The sequence below is a fragment of the Coloeus monedula genome (assembly GCF_965178545.1).
Source record: "Coloeus monedula genome assembly, chromosome: Z".
NCBI lineage: Eukaryota > Metazoa > Chordata > Aves > Passeriformes > Corvidae > Coloeus > Coloeus monedula.
Genome location: NC_138822.1, coordinates 77,788,059 through 77,814,600, shown reverse-complemented (window position 1 = coordinate 77,814,600; position 26,542 = coordinate 77,788,059). Strand labels below are relative to the sequence as shown.

Here is a 26,542-nt window from a genome sequence, read left to right as displayed (position 1 = left end):
GTGCAGTCCTTAAAGTTCTCCTTGCCTTTTTGTCCAAATCAAGGCTAACTGTGCTTCTTGTATATAAATGAACAGAAATGCATATATGTTATAATATGTATACATGTCATAAAACCAAGAGCCGTGGCAGACATCAGTGTTGAAATGAAACTTCATTTTTTCTGATGGTGTGTCATGGGGGTTAGATTTCAAGCTGCACTACATTTGAAAACAAAAATAAAGCCTGTAGTAAATAATTTTATTACTGTATTCGGTCCTGAACTGCCAAGTATGATGATCCCCAATAACCCATTAAAAACTGTCCAAAACAAGAACCTTTTCCCCAAAAAGAGAATTGGAGTCTTCAGTAAGGTTTTTCCATACTAGCTGTGGTTTTTCTGTTGTTGCAGTATCCTGAGCAAGTCCCTTAGAACTCATTGCGTTTGTGCACTGAGAACCAACTAAGATCTTTAAAGCATTCTGAGATGAACAACAAATGGAATCATAAAATATTTTGGGTTGGAAGGGACATTAAAGACCCTCCAGTTCCAGCTCCCTTCCATGGACAGGGACACCTTCCACTAGACCAGTTTTCTCAGAGCTCCACCCTCCCTGGCCTTGAACATTGCCAGGGATGGGGCATCCACAACTTCTCTGGGCAAGCTGTGCCAGTGTCTCATCACTTCCATAGTAAAGAATTTCTTCCTTATGATCTTGTCTTTGGTTTCTTAAAAATATACATCAGTATACAACAAGACAGCCGTACACACAAACACACAGCCTTCCATGGAGTGCCCAAAGTAACTTGAATCAGGCAAAAATAAATAAATAAATAAATAAAAGCTATGAGGGCTGAAGCAAACAGATCATGTTTTGTGAGTTCTTTACCAAGGGCTCTGACTGTGACAGGTAACTTACAGAAGAATTTAACAAAAAATCACTTGTTAAATTCTAATGGCAGAAATTTCGTATGTGAAGGTGACAAAACAAATCAAACTATCCCAATTTTTTTTTTTTTTCTCAGAAGCAAGTGGAGTTTTCAGCATTGGTAGTTAGGAAAAACCCCTCTGTAGTTGGAAACAAAGTGAGTTTGGCCTTGAATGCCTGAGTCAGTAGGGGAAGCCACTGCACAGGTTTCCCAGGCACATTTTAGACCTGAGTTGGTCTTTGAGAATGGTCCCTGCTTTTTCACACCCTCCCTGGTATCTTCCTCTTGCTCTCTTAGTTGTGTGAGGAAAAATTGTTTTCAGGGTGAGCTAAGGGTTGTTCTCTCCTTGAGCCCAGCCTAAAGGTGGTGCAGTTAAAGTTGTGTGCCTCCTGGTCTGCCTTATGCCTTGGTAGGTGTTTCTCAGCACAGACAGGCAGAATCCCTACTCGTGCACAACACATCCAAGACCCCAGGAAATGCAGCTGGTATTTTTGAAAGAATTGGCCAGTTTTACAGTGCAAACTGCTGGCTCTGGTGATGTCAGTGGGAATTTTGCCACCAACTGCAGCAAAGCCAAAATTTTACCCATTTTATTATAATGTGAATCTCAAATCCCACAGCAGAAGTGCTCTGGGGCACGTTCAGATGAAGGAATGAAATTTTTCCCTGTTATTCTGGACCGTGGTCTGCTCCTGGGCAGAATTTTCTCAATTTTAACAGACACCTAAGGGGGTTAGTGTTTGTTTAACACTTTCAGACTGTTTCATATCTAGCTTATTATGCCAATAACTCTATATTGTGTGGAAATGGATAGCAGCAAGGATTGGAAAAGGGATAGTTGCTCAGTGAGAAGATTAAAGAAGACGCAGACGGGAGGTGGGGAGAAGCTGGAAAAGCTTGGCATGAAATAGGGGAGCCTGATTATGGGCCACTGAGGTTCAAAAGTAATTTAGCTAAGCAGATGACCGGGTGCCTAATTAGTTAATTATCCCACCATACTACTATCCCCCCCATTTGGAAGAAACCCTGTTACCATACTCATGACCTTTAGGAAATGCACAAGATGCAAAGGATCAGCTGTTCCTTCATGACAGTCCTTTTAGCAAATTAGTGGGGAAAATTGTGCTTAGCAAATATTCATTAGGGCTTCATTTTCCATTAATCCAAAAGGAAATGTGGAGAGCCTGTGACTTCAATCATGCTGAGGCCCAGGAATTTTAATGAGCTTTAAATGGGCATCTGCCAGAATCCTGACTTTGCCGTACTTCTCTTGCCAGCCGGGGGGATGAGTAATGGGTAATAAAAGGTGGGAGCATCTAGGCGAACTCCTCTCCCTAACAGGAAAGGCAAAGTTGTAATTTGCTGTGTTATGACACTGTAATTATGCCCTGATGAAGAAAACGAGAGTATTAAAAAACCCTTTCCTTCCCCACACTGTGCCCCAGACGTAAAAAGGGGAAAGCTGACTGAGTCAGGTCACAGGGTTGTAGACACATGGGCTAGGGGAAAGGAGGAAACCCTCCTTCTCTCTCACCTCTAACCCTTTTGGCAAAGGGCACACAATGTATCCCCTTCATCTCGACTCCTCTGAGTCAAGCAGACCTGGAGTTACCTGTCGAGGTCAGTGCAGAGCTGGGCAGCAGCTGGAAGTACCTTTAGAAATAAAACAATGAAAAAAACAATCCCTGTCTCATCAAACTATACTGTTTTCTGCTGTAGAACGCTGCAAAGGTTTTAAATGTTGAATTTTTTTAACAAAACCACTTGGACACACCTGCCCCTTTTTGACTGTTGCTCAAGGATAGCATACATAAAAATAAAAGTCAGGTTGAAAAGTTACATTCTAGGCTATTTGACCAGAAGCAGGTTTGCCCCCTTCTGCCCCAAAATACAATTTCAACAGAATATTTTTTGAGGGTCTCTACTTTAACTTCACATTCCAGCTAAAGACTCCTCTCTGGATGTTTTCCAAAACACCCTCTGAAATCGGTAAGATTATATGTTACAGAATTGAGGCAAAAAAGCCAATCCCTCTTGTCTCATAATTTGGATTTAAATCCACCTAAAATCTCTCCTGCAGAGCCCTCTAGAATGGAGGACATGGCCTAACTGTCCAGATCTGGGGGTGTCTTTGGGCTGAGTCAGGCTGGGGGAATGAATTCTACAAAGATGAGCCTGTGGGTTTGTGCGTACCTTTCTGCTTATTATCATCATCTGTGTGATGTTATTGCCATCACACAGATTCAAGAAGGATAACGGAACTTGTGCATGCAGATGCTGGGAAGAGGCAAGAGATAGTGTGGGTCACCCAAAATTCTACAGATTATATAGGATTATGAGGAACAAAGAAAATCTATGAACCATATTCTTTCATTCTTTGTGTTCTTATTGCTCCACTCTGTGCTTTCCATGGCCACATGTGCTGGTGCATTCCTCTCTCTCTAGATTTTGTCCTGGTGTCCTGGGAAAGCTATTGAAGTTACCATAGTGTCTAGGTGACTTTTTGAGTTCCTGGTCTTCTACTTTGTCCATTCCTCCGAGAATCTACAGGCTGCTTCCTAACGTGACCACTCACCAGTCAGAGAGAGAAGATGCCAAAGTAAACCTCCACCATGTGCTTTCTTGTATCCTATTTCTCTTCATTCATGGGTCTTCTTTTTCTCTTGATAGGACCAGAGGGCTGTAACCTGTTTATCTACCATCTGCCCCAGGAGTTTGGGGATGCTGAGCTGATGCAGATGTTCCTGCCTTTCGGTAATGTCATCTCCTCGAAAGTGTTTGTGGATCGGGCGACAAACCAAAGTAAATGCTTTGGTGGGTAAAGATAACAAAACAATTAGATTCATCCAGGAAAGGGCTTTCTCTGAATACTTTACCTTTCAAACTGCTTTCTTTCTGCTTAAGCTTTATGATTTCTCTCAATTTACTCCTGTCAATACTTTCCCCCTTCCCTCTTTCTCTCCTGATTGTCTCATGCTCAGAGTTGTGTGCGCTCCTTAGAGGTGAAGGTTTGGCATCTCACAAGCAGCAAAGTGCTGCAGACACCGGCGGGGTCAGAAAATATCGCCCCATATAAGGGGAAGTGGGGAGGGTGCAGAAAAGATTAAAGCACCTGGAGCAAAATGGAGGGGGCTGGGCATAGGTGAAACGATGAAATCAGCAGAGGGATCATGTTGCAGAAGGGGCATTTCTGTACCTAAGGAAAAGGAGAAACAGGTCCTGGGGTTGAAGGGAAGACAGAGTTGTGAGGGCAGCTTTCCTGCATCTGTGATGCTTTAGACTGCCAGCGGATAAGGGCTGAGCATCTGCTGAGAGCCTGGTCTTCTGGGGGTGATGGCTGCTTGGTGGATACCATTCAGACATGCTCTGAGCCCACTGGACCTGAGGCAGCACCCCAGCAGATACAGATGGGCTGAGGTAGCCCTGTGCCTCAGCTGACAGTCTATGCTAAGAGGCTGGGTTTGAAAGCTTCACCCAAATCACATAGCTCTGGCCTCACCGCTGGTTCAACCTCACCAGCTGGGGCGGAGAAGGAGCACAGCCTGAGCTGCACCCACAACGGGAGGGCTCAGCCAGCCAACAGCCATGGGGTGATGTATGTATGGGCTCTCACTGGGATACCAGCATTTGCAAAGCTGGGGCTGTTAAGGGTCCCTTCTGGCAGTGTGGCAGCATGGGGACCCTGCCGCATCTGATCCCATCACACCTGGTGGACAGGGGATCTCCCACAGCCATGTGCCCAACACCAGGACCTGTAATTTTTGATTATCTGCCGTCCTGTGCCTCTTGCAGACCCTCCCTGGGAAGTGCAACAGAACAAACTATTGCTTTTCTTTTCCTGTTACTTGCAGCTAATCTGGACTCTGTCTCTCAGGCAAACTTCCAGAGTTAAGACTCATTGGAGTTTTCATTTGATTTTAAAACCACTCTCAATCTCCACACTATGCTTTCTTTCCATGCTGCCTTCCCCTTTCCCCTCCTGAACAGCCCACCTCCCAAATCTCTTACCTCATCCCTTGCTGCCCATGGTGCATGTCAGAGAGTACTTCAAGAGTTTTGTGCCCGTTCTCCATGCACAGTTTCTCCTGCCCATCCACAGAGGGCCTGAACAGGCTATTTTCCCTTTTGTTTGAAGGAACCCTGGCCCCTGATGAGAGGGACACAGCCCTCCCAGTCACCAGGAGTCACTGGGTTGTTACAGTTTCCAGCACAAGAGGAATGAAGGACAGAGAGTCTGGCACACAGGGGCAGTTGGCAAATTCAAATTAGAACTCAAAGCTGTGAATTAGCCCCAATGAATCCAGGGCCCACCTTCTTTTTATATATAAATTATATATCTACATAATTATGTAGATATATAAAATCTCATAACAAGTTGAGCAGACCAGCAGAGTTCTAGGTGACAGTGAAACAAATGCTCCAAAGAGATCCATGAATTAGAAATGGACGTTTGGCAGTGAAATTGTCATTGATATTTAGAGGAATTCTGGGCCTGGTTCTCCACATACTGAGAAGTAAATGGAGAAATGAGGTGAGAGACAAGCCCAGCAAGGAAGAATGCCTTCTGAACATCTATGAGCCTTATCCCCACTCAGTTCAAAGGCTCATGGCTACAATGGCCTCGTGAGGACATGACACATACCCTATTTGTGGACAGGGTTTTGGGGCTGCTTCTGAGGTACTGTGAGATCGAGGCTGAGAGTTAAGCAAGAATTGAGAGGTCTTAGCAAAAATCTTTCTTAGCACTGAGTTACTGGTAGAAACTAAACATCAGTTTGATGGATGAAGTGAACTCCAAAACTTACTGTGGGATATCGAAGGCTGAAATAGGAAGGTGCCCTTTGGAAGTGTCGACTCAGGCACATAGACAAGTAAAAGAAAGAATTAGAGATTGCTGGTGGATCTTAGTCACCTTATATTAGCTTCTGAGACATAAATACCCAAATCCAGTTAGTTTGGGGTCCCAGGTGTCAAGTCCCAGTTTTCTCTGGATTTCACCTAGTTTCCCAGAGCTGAGTGCCTGCTGTGACAGCTGGTCTCAGACAAATATGTTGACTGTGCTTCCACGTCCACCACCTCCAAAAGGATAGAAATAGCAGAAGCACAGGTAGCCAACTGTCACAGGTAGATTACACTGCTTTTCAAACCCTCCCCACCCTCCTGACCTTCAGATTTAAAGCAATGTAAAAATGTAAAAGGTATTAGAGGAAATGAGGCCTTTCATTTGTTTTGCTAAGTCTACTGAAGCTGGCATTTTTGTTCAGGAAATAAATTTAAATTTTAAAAAAAATTACTTTTCCTAAAGGAAAAGAAGGGATTTTATTAACTTTGAAAGTAAGAAAATTCCTTCTTTCTCCTTAAACATTTCCCTAAACTCAACATGTAAGAACATAGCATTTGCATTCTATTTCACTTTTTTTTAGTGCAGCTAGAGCTCTCCAACTGCTAGCCTGGGGGGACAATTCTGTCTGGCCCCAGAAAGATATTCCACTATTATATGACCTTTTAAAATATATCTGCTATGCAGATCCCAAATAAATTGCTGTAACAGAGTTTAGCCCCAGGTTGTCGAGAAATTGTCAAGAAGTCCTGCTTTAGACAAACTTTAAAAATTCTATGGAGAAAAATGTCACCATGTTTTTTTCCATGGGAACAGAAAAAACTTTATTTGTCACCTTTGTCTCAGTATTGAACAACCTGTAAGTAGCTAGCACATACTGAACGAGTACAACAGCATGTCAAAATAGAATTGTGGAGGGCCACGAGGATGATCAGGGGCTGGATCACCATTCCTATGAGGATGGGCTGAGAGAATTGGGGTTGTTCAGCCTGGAGAAGCCTCCAGGGAAACCCGATAGCACCTTTCAGTATTTACAGTGGCTGCAAGAGAGCTGAGATGGACTTTTTAGAAAACCATATTCAGATAGGACAAGGCTTTAAAGTGAAAGGGGAGAATTAGCTTAGCTATCAAGAAAAAAATCTTGACTGTGAGGGTGATGAGACTCTGGCACAGGTTGCCCAGAGAAGCTGTGGATGTCCCCATCCCTGGAAGCTCCAAGGCCAGGTTGGATGAAGCTGGGAGCAACCTGGTCTAGTGGAACTTGATGAACTTGAAGGTGCCTTCCAATCCAAACCATTCTATAGTTTTATTCTTACTGTTTGACTATGAATTCTTGCCTGCATTTTGAACACAAATTTATCTCCTTTGGCCACTACTGGCAGGATAGTGTTGGGGCAGGTACAGGAGTATTAGGAAGAAAATGAGAGCAGAAACAAGCCTTTCTCCTGGTTTCTGGAGTCCATGAGCCTGCAGAGAACCACTGGCACCTGCACATGCTAAAGAAACCATGCTGTGGTCAGAAAGCCTTTGACGTTTCCAGTTTAGAGGCCACTGCCTCCTGGCTGACAAGGGGCAGCAAGGAATGCCAGCTACAGCAAACACCAATATCAATACAAAATGTGAGGTGCTCAGAGTATGTTTGTTGTTTTCCCTAGCAGGACTGCCTGCTCTACTGTGTAAGACTGCCTGACAAACAACCCTGACTTCTCACTGAAAAAAGTAATTTAGTCTGGGAGGTTTCTTTGCCTATGACTTTCCTTCTGCCGCACACATCCAGGCTAGACCCAAATCCTTCATTTTCTCTTATAATTTTTCAAACCTGTGGCTTTTTTTTCTCCCCTGTCCCTGTACTGATACAGCTGTAACATAGCCAAATGCAGACCATCCTTCTCCTTCCCATTCACCAACACCCTGTCTATCCCCATGGCCTGAGCCTCCATCACTCACCATATCTGCAGCCCCTTGGGTTTCTCCTCAGGCACTGTCCTATCCCCATTCTTATATTCAGGCTTAGTGATTTCACCTTCACAGCTCTTCACCGTTCTGCCCTTTTCTCTCCTCTCTCACTTGTTCTTCACTCAATGCCCAGCTCACACCTGTAGCCTCTGCCCACACACTCCTTTTGCAGCCAGCATGTTTCTCCAACTGGGCCATGCACATCACTTCCCAGTGAAATGGAAGGGCCGCAGCAGGATTCACTGTCTCACTCAGGGAAAAATAACACTTAGATGGACACTCCTTGAAGACAGTGGGCTGGTCTAGGAAGACTTGCACGGAGGTAAAGTGTGCCACAGCCTGAATGTCAACATCTGCAGGAACCCAGAGCTTGTGTCTGCACAAGGCAGGGTTTACACTGGGTCTCTCACCTTCCCTCTACGTGTGTGCAAGTTGTTCTGTGTGTAGGTGTGCTAAATGTCACAGGACATGGATTACATCTTTGTGCTGGTCTCAATGGTTCTGGTGATAATTCCCTCTCAGTTATGTAGACACTTTAAATGTGAATAGTTTGTGTACAAGGCTAAAAGAGAGCTCCAGTAAAATAACACTATTAAGGCTGTTAAGGCAAGTAGGCAATGTGAGAAGGGCAGCTCTTCACCCTGACCACACATGGCTAACTCTACCCCAGTCATAGGGTGACGCTACAACACAGCCCAGGAACACTCACTCATAAGATACATTTAAAGAAAGCATTTGAAGACATTAAGTTAGTGAAATACAGAGACAGACATATTCTAGAGAAATGTTTTAACAGAGGAGAGAGAGCAAGACATGTTTGGGCAGTATTAATTAGGAAGACATGTCAGAAATTAGAAAAATGAGAACACGGATGGAGAAGCAGAGGTCAAATGGTTATTCCAAAGTGTCAAATAAGATGTAGATAAATTAAAGCTGAAGGAACTGCTTTACTGGAACACTTAGTTTGCTCCAGTCACCTCTTTCTGAGAGCAATAAGCACCTGGATCTGCCAACTTTTTGCACACCATTGAGCAGCGGACACGGTCAGGCCAGTTCTGCTCCATGTCCCTGCTTTGTCCCCTACATGTCTCCTTGGCATGTGCCTGTTCTCCATACCCACTGGTTTAGCAGCTTCAGTTTCTCCCCATGGGACAGTGACTCCAGAAGGCTGTGAACAACCTGTCTTATTCCCAGAGAGACACTGTGGTTTCCCTCCACTCAGCTTGACACACTCTGACACCCCAGGTGTAAGCAACCCATGAGTGCCAGATGTTTTCCTCCTTTTCTGCACATTCCAGATGCACTTTCACATCGCAAAGTGTCCCACCCCTTTTTGAAATGACCCACATTAAACAAAACAAGGAGCATTCTAGCTTACAAACTGCAAGGGCTGCTTAGGTAGGACCATAGGTTTATGTGTCCTAAAGTCTTGTTTGACTCCTAGTACAACGCGAACATTGAATTTCATTCCAGATTCCTGCAGGGAGTGCATTTGAAAGTTGCTAATGGGCCACCTCATTTGGAAAAACATCCATTCTTCTCTGAAGATGCCAAAATAGAGAAAATAGCATCACTTGATGAGGGTCATAATAGTTAATTAAGTTTGCTGTTAAATAATTATATTCCCTACTAAACTCCTCCTAGCTTATGAAAAGAAATTGGGGAGACAAAGGAGAGAGATTAAAAGTGAGAAAAGCAGTGAGGAATGAGAACTGAACACAGGAGGGGGTGAAGCTTGGGAGAAGGGCTGAGGGATGGGTAGACCTTGTATCCTGTTATTAAAAACATGCTGTGGCAGTTAAATGCTGCAGTGTGGTGGCAAAAAAGGTGGAGTGGGAGATGCAAGGCAGCAGGCAGGTTGTGATGATCTACAGAGTTTCAATCTGGAAGCTGAAATAGAAAGAGAAAAGATGCATCAAGAGAATAGGACACTGGCAAAGCTGTACAGGGCACTGGGACCAGGGGCATTGCATATTAGGTCTAAAGTGCATTGGCAGCACTCCACAAGACATAGGAGTGGAACAAGGGACCCTGAGGTACATTAGGAAAACATTGTTCAGCACCTGCTGAAAATGTGCCTCCAATATGCCCTGCCAAATATGGCAGTTTCTCATTTAATAAAAAAATATTTAAAAAAAAAGGCAACAACTCTCCTCAGGTTCATCCAGGGAAATGAGCAGGTGCAGAAGTAAGGCGTTGTAAGGGAAGGAAATTCCAGTTGCATGTTCATAGCCCATATGGGTGATCATGGGTCAACCTAGCTGTGCAGCTTGGGTTCCCCTTCTTGGTGCCGTACACTGACTGCTCTGCAAAGGACTTTAGGATTCATGGTTGAGGAGAGTTATTTATCAGATCAAAAGGTTTGGGGGTTTCTTTTCTGATTCTTCTTTAGGAAAACAGAAAATTCTCACCAGATAGATGCATTATTAGAAAGGACTTGAGGTATGTATCTCTCTTTGTTGCTGTTACCAGTACTATGATTAAGTTTGATTTTTTTTTTTCTTTTTACTATTAACCTGATTTCAAATTTCCTAAAGAACGTCTCTACCTGATCCTTTCTCCCTGTAGCCCATGGACTTGGAGCCTGTCCTTTATTTTGCATGATCTAGTGGCAATTCATTTTGTTTCAGGGCCCTGGAAAATCGGTTTGTCATTTCCATATGGCTACAGCCTAGAGATCAAAGATCAAAGAGCAATGGAAGAAGCCACTCATTTGAGTGCCTGAGTTTAGACAAAACAAAACTGATTTTCCAGACACATTAAGCATGCCTGACCCCCTGGTATGTTTCAGTTCAGATCAGCACTGGTTTGTTGTGGTCCTCTCCACTCTGAAGGACCCGGCACAGGCACAGAGCCACGGAGAGATCCATAAGGTGTGTCCGGCTCAGCTGGAAACTAATTCAAGGGGAGTAGGACACCCTCAGAGGGGTGCTTTGAGCTCTCAGAGAGAAGGGGAAGGAGGCATAGAAGTTTAATACTTGCTAGCTACTCCCTGTCATATTCCAAAGCAGCCAGGCTCTGAGATTTCAGGTCTGCAGAGTGAGGATGGAACTCTTCCAGCTGATAAGGAAAGAGTTGTGTGAGTAAGAAAGAGAAGGAGCTGTTCATCAAACTCACTGTACAGCACCTCCAGCCATTGCAGTTGGTTGGGGGAGGCTTTAGGGGGAGGAGGAGGAGTGGGAGAAGTATTAGGGCTGTGAGCCACTATTCATTTACAAACTATAATTAATTTGATGTTTAGATTAATTTCTGATGCACTCTCAAAGGTGCACTGAAAGCATTTTTCCTTTATTATAATGTTGATTGCTTATTGGGGAGATAAATCTAACTGTCAGTTATGCACTGACTTACCAAAACTTTCAGACCAAGCAAGCATGTATGCATAAGGAACAGCTGTTTGCAGCTCTCTAGTTAAAGGGACAGCTCTGTCTTTTCCCAATAACTCACCTTAAAGAAAATCTATACATTGTACATAGGGACTTCTGCTTTCTTTTGTAGCTCAACAATTTATTAGACAAGAATATGTTAGCAGAATCTGTCTTCTATTTATCTGGCTGTCCATATGTCTATCACTATTCTATCCATCTCTCCCCACAAGTGATAAAGTCTGCCCAGAATTTTTGTTATGGGTATGTATGTACATACCTACTCACATGCACACTTACACCATCATTTTAGATGTTCTTACTCCTGGGGTAATTAGATGGAGGAACTCATTACTGCTACTCCTTTAGTGATGTTCAAAGGGGAAGTGGTCGCTATCGGACTAATAGAAATAACCAGTGTTAAGAGTTAACACCAGAGGAGGACTTTTAGTGCTACTTTTATTCCAGTCAGAAGCTTCTCTTCAGAAGTCAGAATAATGACCCCTCCAATGGGCAGGCCCATTTCTGAACTCAAAGTGATGGATTTGGGGAGTGTAGACTTAACACCTCCTACTCTTGTGAGACAGCAGATCCACTACAGCATTTTGTCTGTCCTTGGCATCTGCATTTATATTTGTTTTCCCAGGATCTCTGATGCAAGGACAATTCAAGCTGTACAATGGATGAGTCTCTATCAGTCCATCCAGCCATCCATCCACCCATATATCTATCTTCAACTTCTTTATCTGGTATCTGTACCACCCATTCAGTCTCATTCACTGCACAGGTCTGCCCTTCAGCATCTTGAAGTCTGTTGGCTAGTTAGTTACTGACCAACTGTTCAATAGATCCTCACATCTTCATGCTTGGCCCTAAGCCTTCCTTCCACACCATATTCAAGCTCTGCCATGAATACAAATTTATTTTTATTTCCTCATCTGTTTTCCTAAGGCCCTTCCCAGCAGAGCATTTGAGACATTCACAGAGCTAAGTAACAGCATTTTGATGGTGCTCAAGGTGTCCTCATTTCACCAAGGGGATGATGAGGCAGAGAAAGATATCCAAAACACTTTATTGGTCTTGGATTCCTGATCTGAGTTGCCACAAGCCTGATCAGTCTGTTTGCCTGCTTTCTCTAAGAATTCAGCATAATGCAGGGCATGCTGTGTTTTTGTCTGCTTCAGATGCAGGTACAGGCAGCAGCTTTTCTGCCAGTGAAATCTCAGGTCATGCACCAAGGGAAGAGGAACACCCAGTAAAGCTTCATCTTCACTGAAAACTAGAGAGGCCTTACACATCTTCAAAAAGCACTCTGCCACCATTTAACATATATTTTTAATGTTTGTGTGCCGTTATCTCAATTTGGGCTATGACAATTAAGCCATGGCTGGACCTTGCTTGGGCATGACTCAGCAATGACAAGGGACAGGGACACACGCTTTTGAGAGATAAGAGAATTTAATGGCATAGATTCGAGCCATGGTGTACCATTGGCACTCAGAACCTGCTCTATTTCATTTAATTGTTAAAAAACAGCCTAGAGGTCTTACTAAAGAAATTCTGTGATACATTATGTACTTAGCGTAACTGGGATGTCATGGCAGAAATAGGGACAAATTCCAGTTTTCCAAGGCAACATCTGGTTGTACAACTACAAAACCATCTTTTCTCTGCCTTATTTACTGTCTAAATTCCAACACTTGCAATAACAAGTCTGATACATTGCCATTTTGCTTGCCCTGTTATGTTATTCATTCTCTACAGTAATTAAAACAAGGATGCCATGAAAGAGAAAAATACAGAAATGTGTGGTTAGAAGCAATGCCTTTATGCATCTACAAAGCAATACAGAATTAAAATTTTATAGGTAACATAATTTCTTGCATTTCTAACTCGAGTGCTTCATTTTGCAACATTATCATTGTTTCAATTTATGGTTGTATATGATGTCTTCCCTTTTCAAGTAAGTAAACCTAAATCAAAATATCCCCAGATAAGATTAGCATCCTCAAATTGTATATATTGACATATTCGAAAGCTGTCATCAGGGTAACAACTTGAAGATCCCCATACAAACAGGAATATCATTCTTAACCATTTCTGGTTTCATCTATATCAAATCCCCAAAAACAATTCAGCATCAGCTCTGCTTTCCCTAGTGTTGATCTGTCATATCACACATATATAAGTATTTACATTATATATATATAAAATATAAGATTTGCATAGGTATGTACATTATACAAGTACCAGACATACATTCATTCAATAACGAATATAAAAACTTGCAGACGCAGGTTATTGAAGCAATGAAAATTGCCGAACAATTGTTTGGATTTTAGCAATCTGCTCCAATGCTTGCTGGCCTTCAAGGGGAAGAGCTTTTCCTTGTATTCAGTCTGAACCTCTGTTGTTTCAATTTATGTCCCCTGTCTCTCATTCTCCCACCATGCACCACTATGAATCATATCTCAAGTTGGAAAGGACTCAATAAAGATCACAGAGTCCAACTCCCTGCTCCTCCCAGGACTATCTAAAACTAATCCATATGATTAAGAGCCTCATCCAGATGCTCCGTGAACTCTGACAGGAAACAGATTTTCTCCGTTTTGGACAACATGACCTAAAAATCTGATTGTGTTCTGACCATTTAAAGGTGAAATTAAATATTCTAAAGATAGGTCTCTACTGACCCTTCAAAATCCTTCTCTGGAAGGGTTTTCAGAAATTGTAAACCCTTTACCAGGTCTTTGTGCATCTTCTGACATGGCTGAAGAAGTTCCAGAAGGATAATTGTGTTGCTAGCTTTTTAAAAATTTTAAGGAAAGAAGAATTTTTGCTACTGGTTTGTTTTGGTTTTTTTTAGGGGTGGCTTTTTGCCCCATCTCTTCAAATTAAGATCCCTCTCCAAACTATCAGTAAACATCATGAATTTCCCAGGTCTTTAATTTTTCTGTTCAAAGGCATTTTCAAAACCATGTTTTCAGTATATAATTCTACTCCTCTAATTTCAGTAATTAAACCACAAGCTTATTTTCTAATCTTCTGTCCAAGTGTGGATCAAGAGCTCAGATGGGTCATTGGGCAGAGGCCCAAGAGCCAGTACTAGATCAAGAGGTAGTCAATCTGTGATATGATTCAGGTCCCACAGACTGAATGTCACTCTTCTGATGAACTGCAGATGGTTCTTCACTGAGATCTCCAAGATTCAGGCCTTTGAAGGCCACTAATGGTGAACGTTCTGCTGGAAGACCCACAGGAATCTATCAGCGTCTCTGCTATAATATGATGGTGTTTCATTCCCATTGATGTTGTTGAAAAAAGAAGCCAGACAATCATTTCCTTGTCCTTTAGGGGTGGTTGAAAACTTGGAGGTCTTACAATGACAATGGAAGTACCACAAATGTAATAGCTGGTTGGATCTGGAAATGTTACTATCTTCCAACTTAAAATGCACATGTACAACTCTTTACTTTCTCTCCTTTCTATCCATCATAGGCCAGTGCCGGTTCACAACCTCCTGGCCTAGATATTGAGAGATTTTCTCTTTTCCTTTCCTTTCCCAATGACTCACTGCATATGAGGAGGTTTGTTTTCCTGTTGAGTTCACTTTTTGTTTGGTTAGCTGTTTTTCACACAGTCGCCTCCATAGAAAGTAAAATATTCCTTCAAAAGTCATGGCCAAAACTGTTCATCACCACTTCTGGCTTCTGAACAGGAACTTCCACACAAGAGAAGCTTCAGGCCTTTCTATCTCTGTTGGGTTGTCCCAAACTACCCACAATAAGATATCAGGTGTTCAGCAACTGGAAGGGAAAGGGTGGGTAGTTGTCCATCTAAGTAATGGTCAGCAAGAGCAAGATGGGAAGATTCTGTGCCTTGCTGCACCAAGAGTGGATCTATTTCAGAGGCCCCCTGGGACATGAGAGGAGTGCTAAAAAATAGTGACCAGTACAGTTCACAGTGCACCTTCCTGACAGGATTTCGTGGTTTGTTTGGGTGTTTTGGTTTTTGGATTTTGGAATTTTTTTCTTGACTAGTCCAGGAAGGAATTTCCTTACCCACAATGAGATATTTCCAAGAAGAAGGTCACTTTTTATGATGGTTGTTTCTTGTAGACCAAGAAGGATCCCTGGTGGTTTCAGTAGGTGCCTCATTCTTACATGGTTTCTTTATCAAAAAGTCACAAATGAAGCAGGGTCCAAGAGAGAATCTGGGAGTAAAGAAATTAGATTTAGATGAGAAATAGATTGTGACATGGCTGGGGGGGAGCTTCAATAATTATTTTCATCTGGTTTATATTGGAAACTTCAACAAGACAAATGTAAAAATAGCCTTCATTTTGATTCAGTAGCAATCTCAGTGCATCCTTAACTGAGCATCAGCATCCACTTAGAACTTGTGTAAACCATGCATTATACTCATTCTTTATTTCCAGTTTCACATTGGAGAAGAACATGTATCCTCAAAAGTTCACCTGCTTTTTTCAACCATAAACCTTATGTGATTTCCCCCATATACTGGCACATGATGACATCAGATGTTTTCAAGGAAGGATCCGAAAACAAGTCAGGAAGAGTTCCATCCATTTCTGAGAGCAGTTAGGAAATAGCTTCAGTCCTACTCATCATTCAGAAAGAGAACAAATACTATTACTCATCTGTGGGTGATTCATCACTGGCTGTTTTTTTCTTGTGAGGAAGATCACCATCATCACCTGGACTGGAACATTATGTTTCTTATAGAAGAACCACAGTGCTTTTTGGCCACATCAGACACGTATGTATACTGGTCCAGTATGTGATTCATGGGCTCTCCAAAAAATGGTTGAAGCCTCAATCCTTCACTTCTTCCACCAATTCATTGGATGACTTCAGCTCCTAAGAATGGGTAGTCCATAGCATCAGACAAGCAATTGCTCATCCTTTAGAAAATCTCCATTTACAGGAAAAAAGAGAAGTTTTAATCTTTACTCCATTCTTATGATGAGAGATCTGTTGTGGTTTTCTGTATCAAATATTTTACTACCTTTTTAGAAAAATTTGGTCCTGATCATGTGCCCAGATGTATATGTGAGCCAAAACCTTGGATCACAGAATCATGGAATTGTTTGGGTTGGACGGGACCTTAAAGATCATCTCATTCCCCTGCCATGGGCAGGGACACCTACCACTAGACCAGGTTGCTACCAGCCCCATCCAACCTGGCCCTGAACACTTCCAGGGATGCGGCATCCACAACTTCTCTGCGCAACCTGTGCCAGTGTCTCATCCCTCTCACAGTAAAGAATTTCTTTCATACATCTAATCTAAATTTCCCTTCTTTTAGTTCGAACCCAAATCAGATCTGACCATGCAGTACTTGAAATTGTCAAAATTCTAGTCTAATCTTGAGTCTTACCCTTGTGCTTTCAACATGAGTCAAGACAACAAATTTTCCTATGAAAAACAATCAAACACCATACAGACTGTGAAAGAGAAGACTCTTAGGTGGAAAAGTCCTTCTTGATCTCAATTACCATATTCAGGTTCAGCATCTATAGCCCTCTGCTTTCAGAGAAGACATTGCTTCTTCTAACTGTAATCTCTCTATCTGGTGAGCATCCAACAGGCAATGCAAGAAAACAGGGACTGACTTCTCTGCACGCTCCAGCTCATACCGATGCAATGTGGAGAGGTAGTTTCGTGCACAGGAAGACAGGAAGGTGACATAAGGAAGATACTTGTGTATTTCAAGCTACCTTCTGCACTGGGTGTTCTGACCTTTAGAGAAAGTTAATCATGCCATCTACTTTCACTCTTCATTTAATCTCCCCTTCCCATCTGTTCGGTTTCTCTCAGCTGGAAGCAAGATGAAGAACGAGTACCAGTCAGCCCTCTCAGTGGTCTGCAGCCCACACTTTGGGGCCATTTATTATAAGGCATTAACATCAATTGTCACCTCTATCATGATTGTTACTTCAATCCATCCCAGATTAGTAGGCAAGAACTGATTTTCTAAATATCTGAAATGCAAAATGATCAGACAGATATGCAGTATCAGAAGAGACTGTTCTGATCCTTTGGCCTGAACTCTGAAATAACATATGCCAGATGCTTCAGCTCATGTGACAGGTTAAAACCTTCTGCTTGAGTCATAGCATCCCTTTTAGAAAATCTCTTAATCAAGGTTTCATGTGATAGGTTCTCCACCCCTATTGCTAAACAAGATGTTTCCAAAATAGTTAATTACCTTCACTATTTAAAAAAATGCAGACTTGGTGTCTTATTTCCATTTTAAATTCATCAAATGCCTGCTTCCAGATAGAAGAAATCAGTAAGTTCTTCTTTTTGCCCCCTATTCTAAGGGACCACATGTTTTAGTAGGTATTATTTATAGGCTATAGCCAGAAGTATGTCTAACCTTTACTTCAATAAACTGTAGTCACTCTCATTACTCTTTCAGACCTAGAATTACTCTTCTATTTCTGAATAAGTATTAAAACTTATTTGTTTTGTAGAGCAATCACTAGAACTAAATGCAGAACTCCAGTAAGAATCTTTCCTGAGCCATACTCAGAGGTAACATTACCTTGTTACTTCTAGAGGCTGTTCAGCAGAGTTCAACTTCATCCCAAAACTGTGCTAACTCTTGGGACTTTGAGAATTTCAACACAGTCCTGAGAGCTCATATATTTGGCTGTTATTATGACACCCATCTTCTTCTTAACAAGCACTGTTTTCTAACAAGGATTTCCTCTTTTTATGAGTGACCCACTTGCTTTTTCCTGCAGATACTTAATTTTGCATTTGATTGGATTAAAATGAACACCCTTTAACTGCGTCCAGACTACGCAGTGACCCAGGTCACTTACTTCTGTCATTATTTCACCATTTTTGTATGATTGGCCAATTTTACCAGTAATTACTTCAAATGTCTTTCAGGTAATGCTAGATAAAGTGAATAGCACAGAGCTTTCAGCACACTGCTGAAGGAGCCTACTAGAATCTCTGCAATTTTATTTGTCACAATTGACAGGTTTTTTGGTGATGTCATTTCTGAGCTGATTTCATTTTCTGTAAAGAAGTGCTGTCTCAAATACTCCAGCAAAGTTTAAATACATTTTATGATAACTTACTTTATTCATCAAACTTGCAATTTCATGCAATCAGTTTCATTTGATAGATCCTATGTTCCATGAAACCAGGATGATTGGTACTAATTGTGTGTCTTTAAATTCTTTGTCATATTATCTCATATCAAAATTCTTATAATTTTTCTGAGACTTATGAAAGTTTAACTAAGTTTATCAGGTCACCTAGTTTACACCCTTAAAAATTAATAATAGATTTTTTATTTTCCTGAAATATTTTGAAGGTTTTCTAATATTCCATAAATTTCTAAAATGAACATTAATGGTTCTGCAAATTTCTGAGCCAATTCTTTGAATATTCTGAGTTTCCAATTATCTCATCCCGCAGATGGGAAATATTTAGTAGTAGTTGTTTAGCACAGTCGTCAGTTACTGACTGTTCATACATTAAAAAAATAAATGGATGGATGGATGGGATGGATAGCTGGGTAGACAGATCTCTCTTGGACATGATTAAACAGCAATGGAAGGTTAAATAATCCAAAAAGTCATCCAACCCTATTAGACACCAGAAAACAGCTGAAGTGCTATGCCCTTGATCTGCAGACACACTCCTTTATTGAGTATTCCAGTACCCATAAATCACCTTACAATACAATACCTTCCAATACACATATACATTATGGAGCTACTTACATACAGATTGTATCCTGAAATTCTTTACAGCACTAAAAAATTGCGAGGCAGCAGCTAGTACATTGTGTAAAGAACACAGCAAGGTAAAGACCTTGCAAAGCAATTAAAGGAAAACCTCCATTTTCTGATAAGACTAATAAACACGGAGAAAAAGAAACTGAGCAGTTGTAGGAATTAAATAGACTGAAGTAGCAGGGAAGGTCTGAGAAGTACGTGGCCAGGTCCTGATGGGAGAGATGGACAGCAGCCACTGAGCTACATCCTTCCCACAGGAAGACTGCTTTGATGTGAGCACCTTATTGCTGCCTTCAGAGCAAAGAATGCCTCTCTAGATCTCACCTTTCACTGGTCAGTAACAAAAGCAAGGAAACCATGCACTAAGGGGACAGTTATATTAATAACCAATTGTATCAATAACTAATTCCTTAATTATTGACTCAGATTCTTGGAGGAAGGACAGGAAAGTAAGGTCTCTGGTCTAACCAATTACCAGTGCTTTCTGCAGGTTCCTCCATTTTAATGTTCCCGGACACATGGTGTGACTAGGGCCAGGAGCTGAACCCAATGAACCTTGTGGGTCCTTTCCAGCTCAGGATATTCTATGATTCCCTGGTTCTAGTCTGGCCAAGCTCCCTAGTTATGGCCTGGGTAGAATCACTTTGGACAGAACAGAAGCAAGAGGCACGGACTTCTCCTTTGCTAATGCCTAGGCCATGTGCGTGGCATTTCTTCTCTTTCTCTCCCACAGGCTGAGCAGCAGATCCTTGGTCTTCTGTTATTCTCATTTCCCTCTAGTAAAATCAGTATGTGTTGAATGCCAAAAGGAAAAAGTTCAGAGATGCTCTCCTTAGCTAGTGACTTTTTTAACTGAAGGAACAAGAAGCACCAAGAAAGATCCCTCATGGCAGTCAGACAAATACTCTGATAGCCAGAACTAGTAAAAAAATATGTGGCCTAAAAAGAGCCAATAAGCAGCAATTTCTACTTGTTTCTGTTGCAATCTCTTGCAAAGCCTATCTCTGAGATGGCAGCAAGTGTCTGGAATATAGCTAAAAATACTCTTCTTAGTTTTAAGACAAGTATAATACTCGTTTCTTTGAAGTCCCTCTTTTCATTTCCTCTGCCTGAGGGCAACCTAGTTACATGAGTGGACCTGCTGTAGGATCACCTGCCCCCAGTTCAGGAGTCTGGATGAAAAACTTGCATCTGGACCTCATTTGTGGTCTTGACTCCTGATTTAAGGGAAGTTCAGCATAGTTACCATGCACTGGGCTCCATCCAGAGGAAAGTTCCTGCCCAAGAGAGACAACATGTTGTTCCAACCTGGTAGCAGATTATCAAGAGGCTGTTTTGCACATTAAACACTAATTCTCCTTGCGGGATGCAAAGAGAAACAGAAAACTCGGACCAATTAACGATCCATGAAAACGTAACAATGTGCTCATTCAGTACTGCTCTTAGTGCACAAACTAATTCATGGGCATGCAGAGACAACACGCACTCTAAACAAAAAGTTTACAGTTGCAAAACAGTCTTCAGATGTATTCTGAGATAGATTGTGAATTCCCTTCTTTATCATCCTGGCTGATTAAAACAGAAAAACAGCCCTTAGGTAGTATCTGTTACATAAAGCCAACGGTGATCATGTCATGAGAAAGGCACAAAGCTCCCTCCACACACCACACTACAGGGACTTTCTGTGGAAGAAAGGGGGAGAAAATAAAGCAATTCCAAAATTCTACCCCAGCTTCTGTCTGCTAATAGTTTATACAGTCCTGCGGGAAAAGAGCAGGCCAGAAGAAGTAGTGAACTCGAACAACAGTACCTTTCCTGGAAGATGCTGTGCAGAATCAGAAAGATTAGATGCCCTCAGTTGCTGTCCTAGCAGCTTTCTCCATTCTCTGTCGCTTTTGATAAATCATTTATTAGAACAGCATTTTTACATAATCCCTGGGGGGGGGGAAAAGGAAAAAAAGAAAAAAGCCACCAATATCCCCCCCCATAAAGTAGATTTATCACAAAATGCTGTCCTCCTACCAACTGTCTTCAGATCAGAACATATATTTCTCTGATTATTAATTACCTGAGGAACAGAAAGAGCTTCAAGCTTTTTAACCTCTCCCTTTCTCTTTTGTCCTTCAAGCGTGTAGATGACAATGCGGGGGTGGTGTTCAAAACACAGATAGCAACTGCAGTACTGCCATCATGTTTTGAGCCCATGGGCTCAAATATTAAAGCCATTTAGGAGCCAAGTATTTAAGCTATTTTCCCAGTACATACATTCTGTTCCTCATCAAACATGTTTAAATCTGTCATAGGAACATGAATCCTGCTGACAGAGGTGAGGAGAAACAAAGATGGTTAACTGCCAATACTACATGTAACAACAACAACAAAAGTCAAACCTGCCAGTAGGTATTTGACCTGCGAAGAGAAAGGAACATGCTGTTGTTAGCCCAACATGCCTGTCTACTGCCTATCCCTTATCCACTGTAATGTCTCAAATCTCAGGATAAGCCATAGCTTTTCTTCTCTTTGGAGTTCATCCAAATACCTTCAACAATGTGAAACACACCTACACATAAATAACTCAGGAGAGCAGGAGAACTGAATGCACCAGCAAATTCTGAGCATATCAAGGCCCCTGAAAACTAAAACAGTGGAATGAATCTAGAGTAATTAGCTGCTCTGTCCCTAGAATGTTCTCACAAAGAAAATACAGTTATTGGCATTTGCCTGTCTCTTTCCACAGCTTTCGATGCTCAGTTCCTCTACCCTCAGCATCCAGCCAGTCGCGATTTTTATATTGCATCAGTGAATATGAGAACAACTAAGGAGAAAAAAACCTGGTCCAAATCTGTAGGCAACTAATACCAAAATCAGAGTACAACTCCCAGCTTCATTATCTGGTCTAAATGAAATATAGTGAGCAAATGCTCTTCTGATCTCTCTTATTAGTCCCATTTGTTAAAATGTTGTATTATTTACAGCTTTGCACAGAATGAAGAAACTGGCTTAGAATTTCATCTCAAAAGCAGAGTGATTATAAAAACTAGTATAGCTTTGTGAGCTTATCTCACAGCAAGGTTCTTGCAGAGGTACAACTATATTAGCACCCCACCACAAGGGCTTATCCCTTGAAGTTCTAGTCTTGGCAAAAGTAGAGAAATAACAGTCTTCTGTCATAGTGGGCAGAATTTCTGGAGAGGTTTGATTCAGCAGCTAACATCTCTTTGGGGTGTGACCCACCCAGGCACTAGACAGTTAACATTTTACCTTAAGATGTCACTCCTAACTATGGAACCAGGTAGATCCTGCAAGAGAGGTGCCTTGATTTAAGCTGGGTGCCTGCCTTCACTGGCAGCCAGCACTGGTGCCTGACCAGTGATTTGAGCACAGCTAAGGGTGTCCTGATAAAAGAGAGAAATCCTGCCCTACACTACATTGACTGCATTGGCTGGACCTCCACTGATTACTGTAGGGTCCTAAGGTGTCTTGTTCACAAATGGATGAATGTGCAGGCACAATCTAGGTGTGCACATTTAGTCAGCAGGAGGGACATCCCAACACGACCTGTTGCAAGAGTAGAAATCAAAGTTCCCAGGCAAGGTATGTTCTCTAAAGACACGAGCTAAGCAACCATCCAGCTGCAGCCAACTCAGCTTTGATTGCTGTGCATATATTAGAAAAGTAAGCATACCTGGCACTTCTCCCTAGCACTAGGGACTGCTGGCACAAAATGGCCTACACCCAAATTATCAAATCCTCTCACTTTCCAGAACATCATGGCCCATCCAAGTTAACCACTGAATACAGCCTGTCTTCTGTGCTAATACTCAGACTTTGCCCAAGAATTGTTTGGTGTTAAACACAAGTCAAAAAAACCCAGCAGTACAGATTATTAGGTTCTAGTTTCTCTGAACTTCCCTGGCACAACTTTAGTCTACTTTTTAGGTGTGACTGGTATGTGTTGGCCGGGACTATCAGCACTCCAGATGTGATTTTTAAAAAGAAATGGGTTTCACCACATCCTATATTCAAAGATGTGAAGTATATAGACAACATATTTAAGGTCAAAGCTCAAGTAAGGCATCCCCAAGGGAGTTTCCAGAAGTATTTTAAGTCTGAATGTATTTGGGTGAAACCAGGAAGTGTTTAGTTTATTCCTTTGCTGAGGTGGAATCATAGGACTTTGTTGATAGATTATTCAAGTAGTCAGATGTTAACTGGTAACATCACCAGGTGCTTACTGGCTAAAAAGTGATGGCAAGAGCAGATCCATTGCTATTGAATAAAACCACAGCTCATTACTCACTATAGCTCTCCAGTTTTCTCCATAGAAATTGATTATTGCTGTGGGGCTTGAGAGTACTTTTTGTCTGTTCATCTTCAGAGCAGCAGTGTTGGTACCTCCTCATCCAGGTGGTTGGCAGGAAAACTACATGGACAGCCAGTTTACTCGAAGCCTTGGCTTCAAAAGGGGAGAACAAAGAAGATTCCCTGTTCAGTCCATGGGCCTCCCTGTTAAAACCCCATGTGCTATACTCAGTAAACCCTGTTGTATCACTTTGAGAGACTAAGACCACACGTTTTATGTCCTGTCATGAAGTTACATTATTAGCCAAGGTCAGGGAGCACAGTTTAATGCAGCAGTGAGAAGGTGCCTCTGCATGCACGGCTCTGTGTCTTTTTCAGATGCAAGCCACCCTGTGTCACCTGTGAGACTTTCTTCTGAGGAGGAACTAGACCAGGGAGGAGGGGCTGCTGAATGCATCCACAGCACAGCCCAAGGCTGTAAGCCAGGCCTGGTGCTGTTGTCAGGAGCAGGTGTATACCTGGCAGCAAGCACTCAGCATTAGCTTTTTGAGAGGCTCGCAAAAACCATCTCTCCATTTCAGCCTGTCTGTTGAGCAACACCAGGCTCCTAGGATTGATTTGTGCTGCCAGAGCCTTGCAGGGGTGGGTAAACAGATGGCTTTGTCTGGAGAGCAGGCTGGTCCAGGCTAGTCTCACCCAAGGTTTGTGCTCAGAAATGTTGTTGGCACGCAGGGACATTTCTGGCAAAAGTAGCAGAGGCAATGCTTGTACAGTGTGATGGCCCCCTGCCTCACTAGTACCTCAGACCCATGGTTGCTCCAGCTACAGCCACATACAGTCTGGGCAAATGAGGCCTTTTTTTGGATCTAACATAAGAAAAAAGTTTTTAAAATACTTTTTTTAAAAAAAGTAAATCCATGCCAAAAGCCCTTCCTGAAGCTGAATGCATTAGTTGCATTGCATCCTGTGTGGTTCTGACCTATATTATTTCATCAGACAGTTAGAGAACAAACTGAGACAAAAAACATCTTAGGTGACCTGTAATAAAATATTGAGTCACTATAGTTGTTTCTAGTGCTGGATGTGCTCCATTGTTGATTGGAAGATTTGCTGGCAAAGTATGAAATTCCATAGGGAAACCATGTTAGGAAAGCACTTGTGTTCATCTCTCAACTGCAGAATCAACATGGAGTCTGCAGAAATTGCCAGTGATTAAAGCTCTTTATATTGCTTGGCTGGCCAACAATCAAACTATTCATGCCAATTAATATGATAATGGAGAATTTATTAAATTCACATTTTACTTATATTGCCATAATAAGGAAGTAGCAGTAGGTGTATCGGGTTCCCCTCATCATCAGTATTGGAAGGCAAAGAAAAGGTTATGCTGGCAAGTTAAGGAAGGCCTAGAGGTTTACCCCAGTCACGATGGAGGGAAATGGAGGAAGAGAGAATGCCTTGAGACCGTGCACTACATCTGCTGACTCGCAGCTCAAAGGTGACCCAAATCTTGTGGTATCAACATTTGGATCCCTGTGCTCCACATAGTCTAGTGTTCAGACTGGCACTCAGCCCAGGCAGTGTCCTGGGACACTGATCTGTAACAACCCCTCCTATCCTTTGTCCCACATTGGCAGCCATCCTCTCCTCACTCTCCTGCCCACCTGCCCACCCTCCTACCTGCTCACTTCCCCCTCTCAGCGCCCTCACCCCCTTCCCCATGTTCATTCTCAGTGGTCGTTGCATGTACATGCCTTGGCACCCTTCAGCTCGTTAAGTCCCCTGCCTTGCCTCATGTTTTGACAGGTTTTGTGAGTTTTGACAATCCTGCCAGTGCCCAAGCTGCTATCCAGGCCATGAATGGATTCCAGATTGGCATGAAGAGGCTGAAGGTGCAGCTGAAGAGGCCAAAGGATGCCAATCGTCCCTACTGAAGGGTTGTGGGAACCACTGGATACACAGCACTAGCACAGGTAACTGCATGGGGAAGGGGGTGTCAGCTACACTCGTAGCGTCTCTCTGTGTTTTAGACCCTCAAGGAGATTGAGCTCTGTGACTCTCTATCTTCTGCCTTTTTGACTCCGGCTAGAGCCACTCTGCTCAGACACACATTCACACATAAACCAGGAACTGTTTGTGTGTGTCTCTTTAGAAAAAGAGGTGGAAGGATGTTTACCAAGGGATAAGACAACTTCCTCATCCCAGGGGCATCCTGCATCTCTAGAAAGTGTTTCTGGTCACTAGAGGAGAGTCAGCAGCTGTCCTGATTGCACTTGCTCAGTGAAAGAGAGCATTTCTGATGCTTGAAGAAAATCTGCAATTAAGAGGTGGGACTGGGCTGCAGTTTAATCCCAGGTGACTGGACTGGGACAGTGTCTGTCTCAATAGCTCTGTGTTGCAAACGTTTCAAAGCATTCTTCATTCTTCATGCGGTACAGTCTGTATCCAATTCCATCTCAGCATAATAACTTAATGTAAATATGTCTCCCTGACAACCAAATAATCCCTGATTTATTTCTTCACAAACCCAAGAAATTAATAGAAGGATCCATGTTCACTTCTTGGTCAGTTGTTTTAAACTCCTGTGTGTAGATAAAACCCAACCAAAGCCAAGGAAGCTTAGCTGGAGTGAGGACCTGGGGTCTTGTTTTTAGACTCATGTGCCACGTATTGCTGGAAAGAAGCCAGCTGGATGTTCCAAGGGAACTTCTAGTACATGTGACAACACCAAAAATATCAGAAAGCAGCAGTTGGTTTCATTGGAATCCCAATGTATCACCAATAACAAAAATGAAGATGTTTCCAAAAACAGAAATATTTTCCACCACTGGCTGGCTCTTCCACTAGGTAATCTTTGAGAAACAGAAATATGAACCCCTGTGTGCTTGTTTACAGAGACAGGAAGTCTCCCTATTGTTAAAACTGTTCCACACCAGAGATTCCCCAATAAACTCAGCACCTAGAGAGGCCCTAAGCAATTTGTACTCCTGAATTAGTGATAAAGAGTTTGGTTAGGTGACCTTTCTATGTCGTTTTAGCTGTAATGTCTAAGATTCTGTGATTTTTATGCAGGCCTCTTTTGACTCATCTAAGACAGGCAGGAAATCCCTATCTTCAACTTTCCCAAAGAAAAACAGAGTGTTTTAATTTTTCACTGGCATCTCAAATATCTTTGAAAAATGTATTTTTTCCAGTCTTCAGAGCAGTATCCTTTCCAGTGAGAATTCAGGAATGGGATCAAAATGTCTTTGAAAGAGGTGCTGCACTGAAGACAACATAAAGGAGATTAAGAAACTTTTCAGTAAATATATTAGGTGCATATGCAAGAAACAGCCTCCATAGTGTAGAATCTCCTTTATATGTGAATATATGGAGATAACTGTAAAAGC

General features: G+C 42.2%; 1 protein-coding gene across 20 annotated transcripts in view; it reads left to right on the top strand.

Annotated features, from left to right (window-relative positions):
* The window catches only part of CELF4 (CUGBP Elav-like family member 4), a gene marked incomplete at both ends in the record, with an annotated part of 677,793 nt that extends 652,706 nt beyond the window's left edge, over window positions 1-25,087 (top strand). For 9 of the 20 annotated variants that reach the window (XM_082302219.1, XM_082302220.1, XM_082302236.1 and 6 more), the window contains 2 exons: window positions 3,578-3,661; window positions 24,960-25,087. In XM_082302219.1, the coding sequence (XP_082158345.1) occupies window positions 3,578-3,661; window positions 24,960-25,087 (212 nt within the window). Of the gene's footprint in view, window positions 1-3,577; window positions 3,722-24,959 lie in introns of all 20 variants that reach the window. The other 11 variants (XM_082302229.1, XM_082302226.1, XM_082302227.1 and 8 more) reach the window with 2 other exon arrangements.
* Window positions 25,088-26,542: the final 1,455 nt, after the last annotated feature.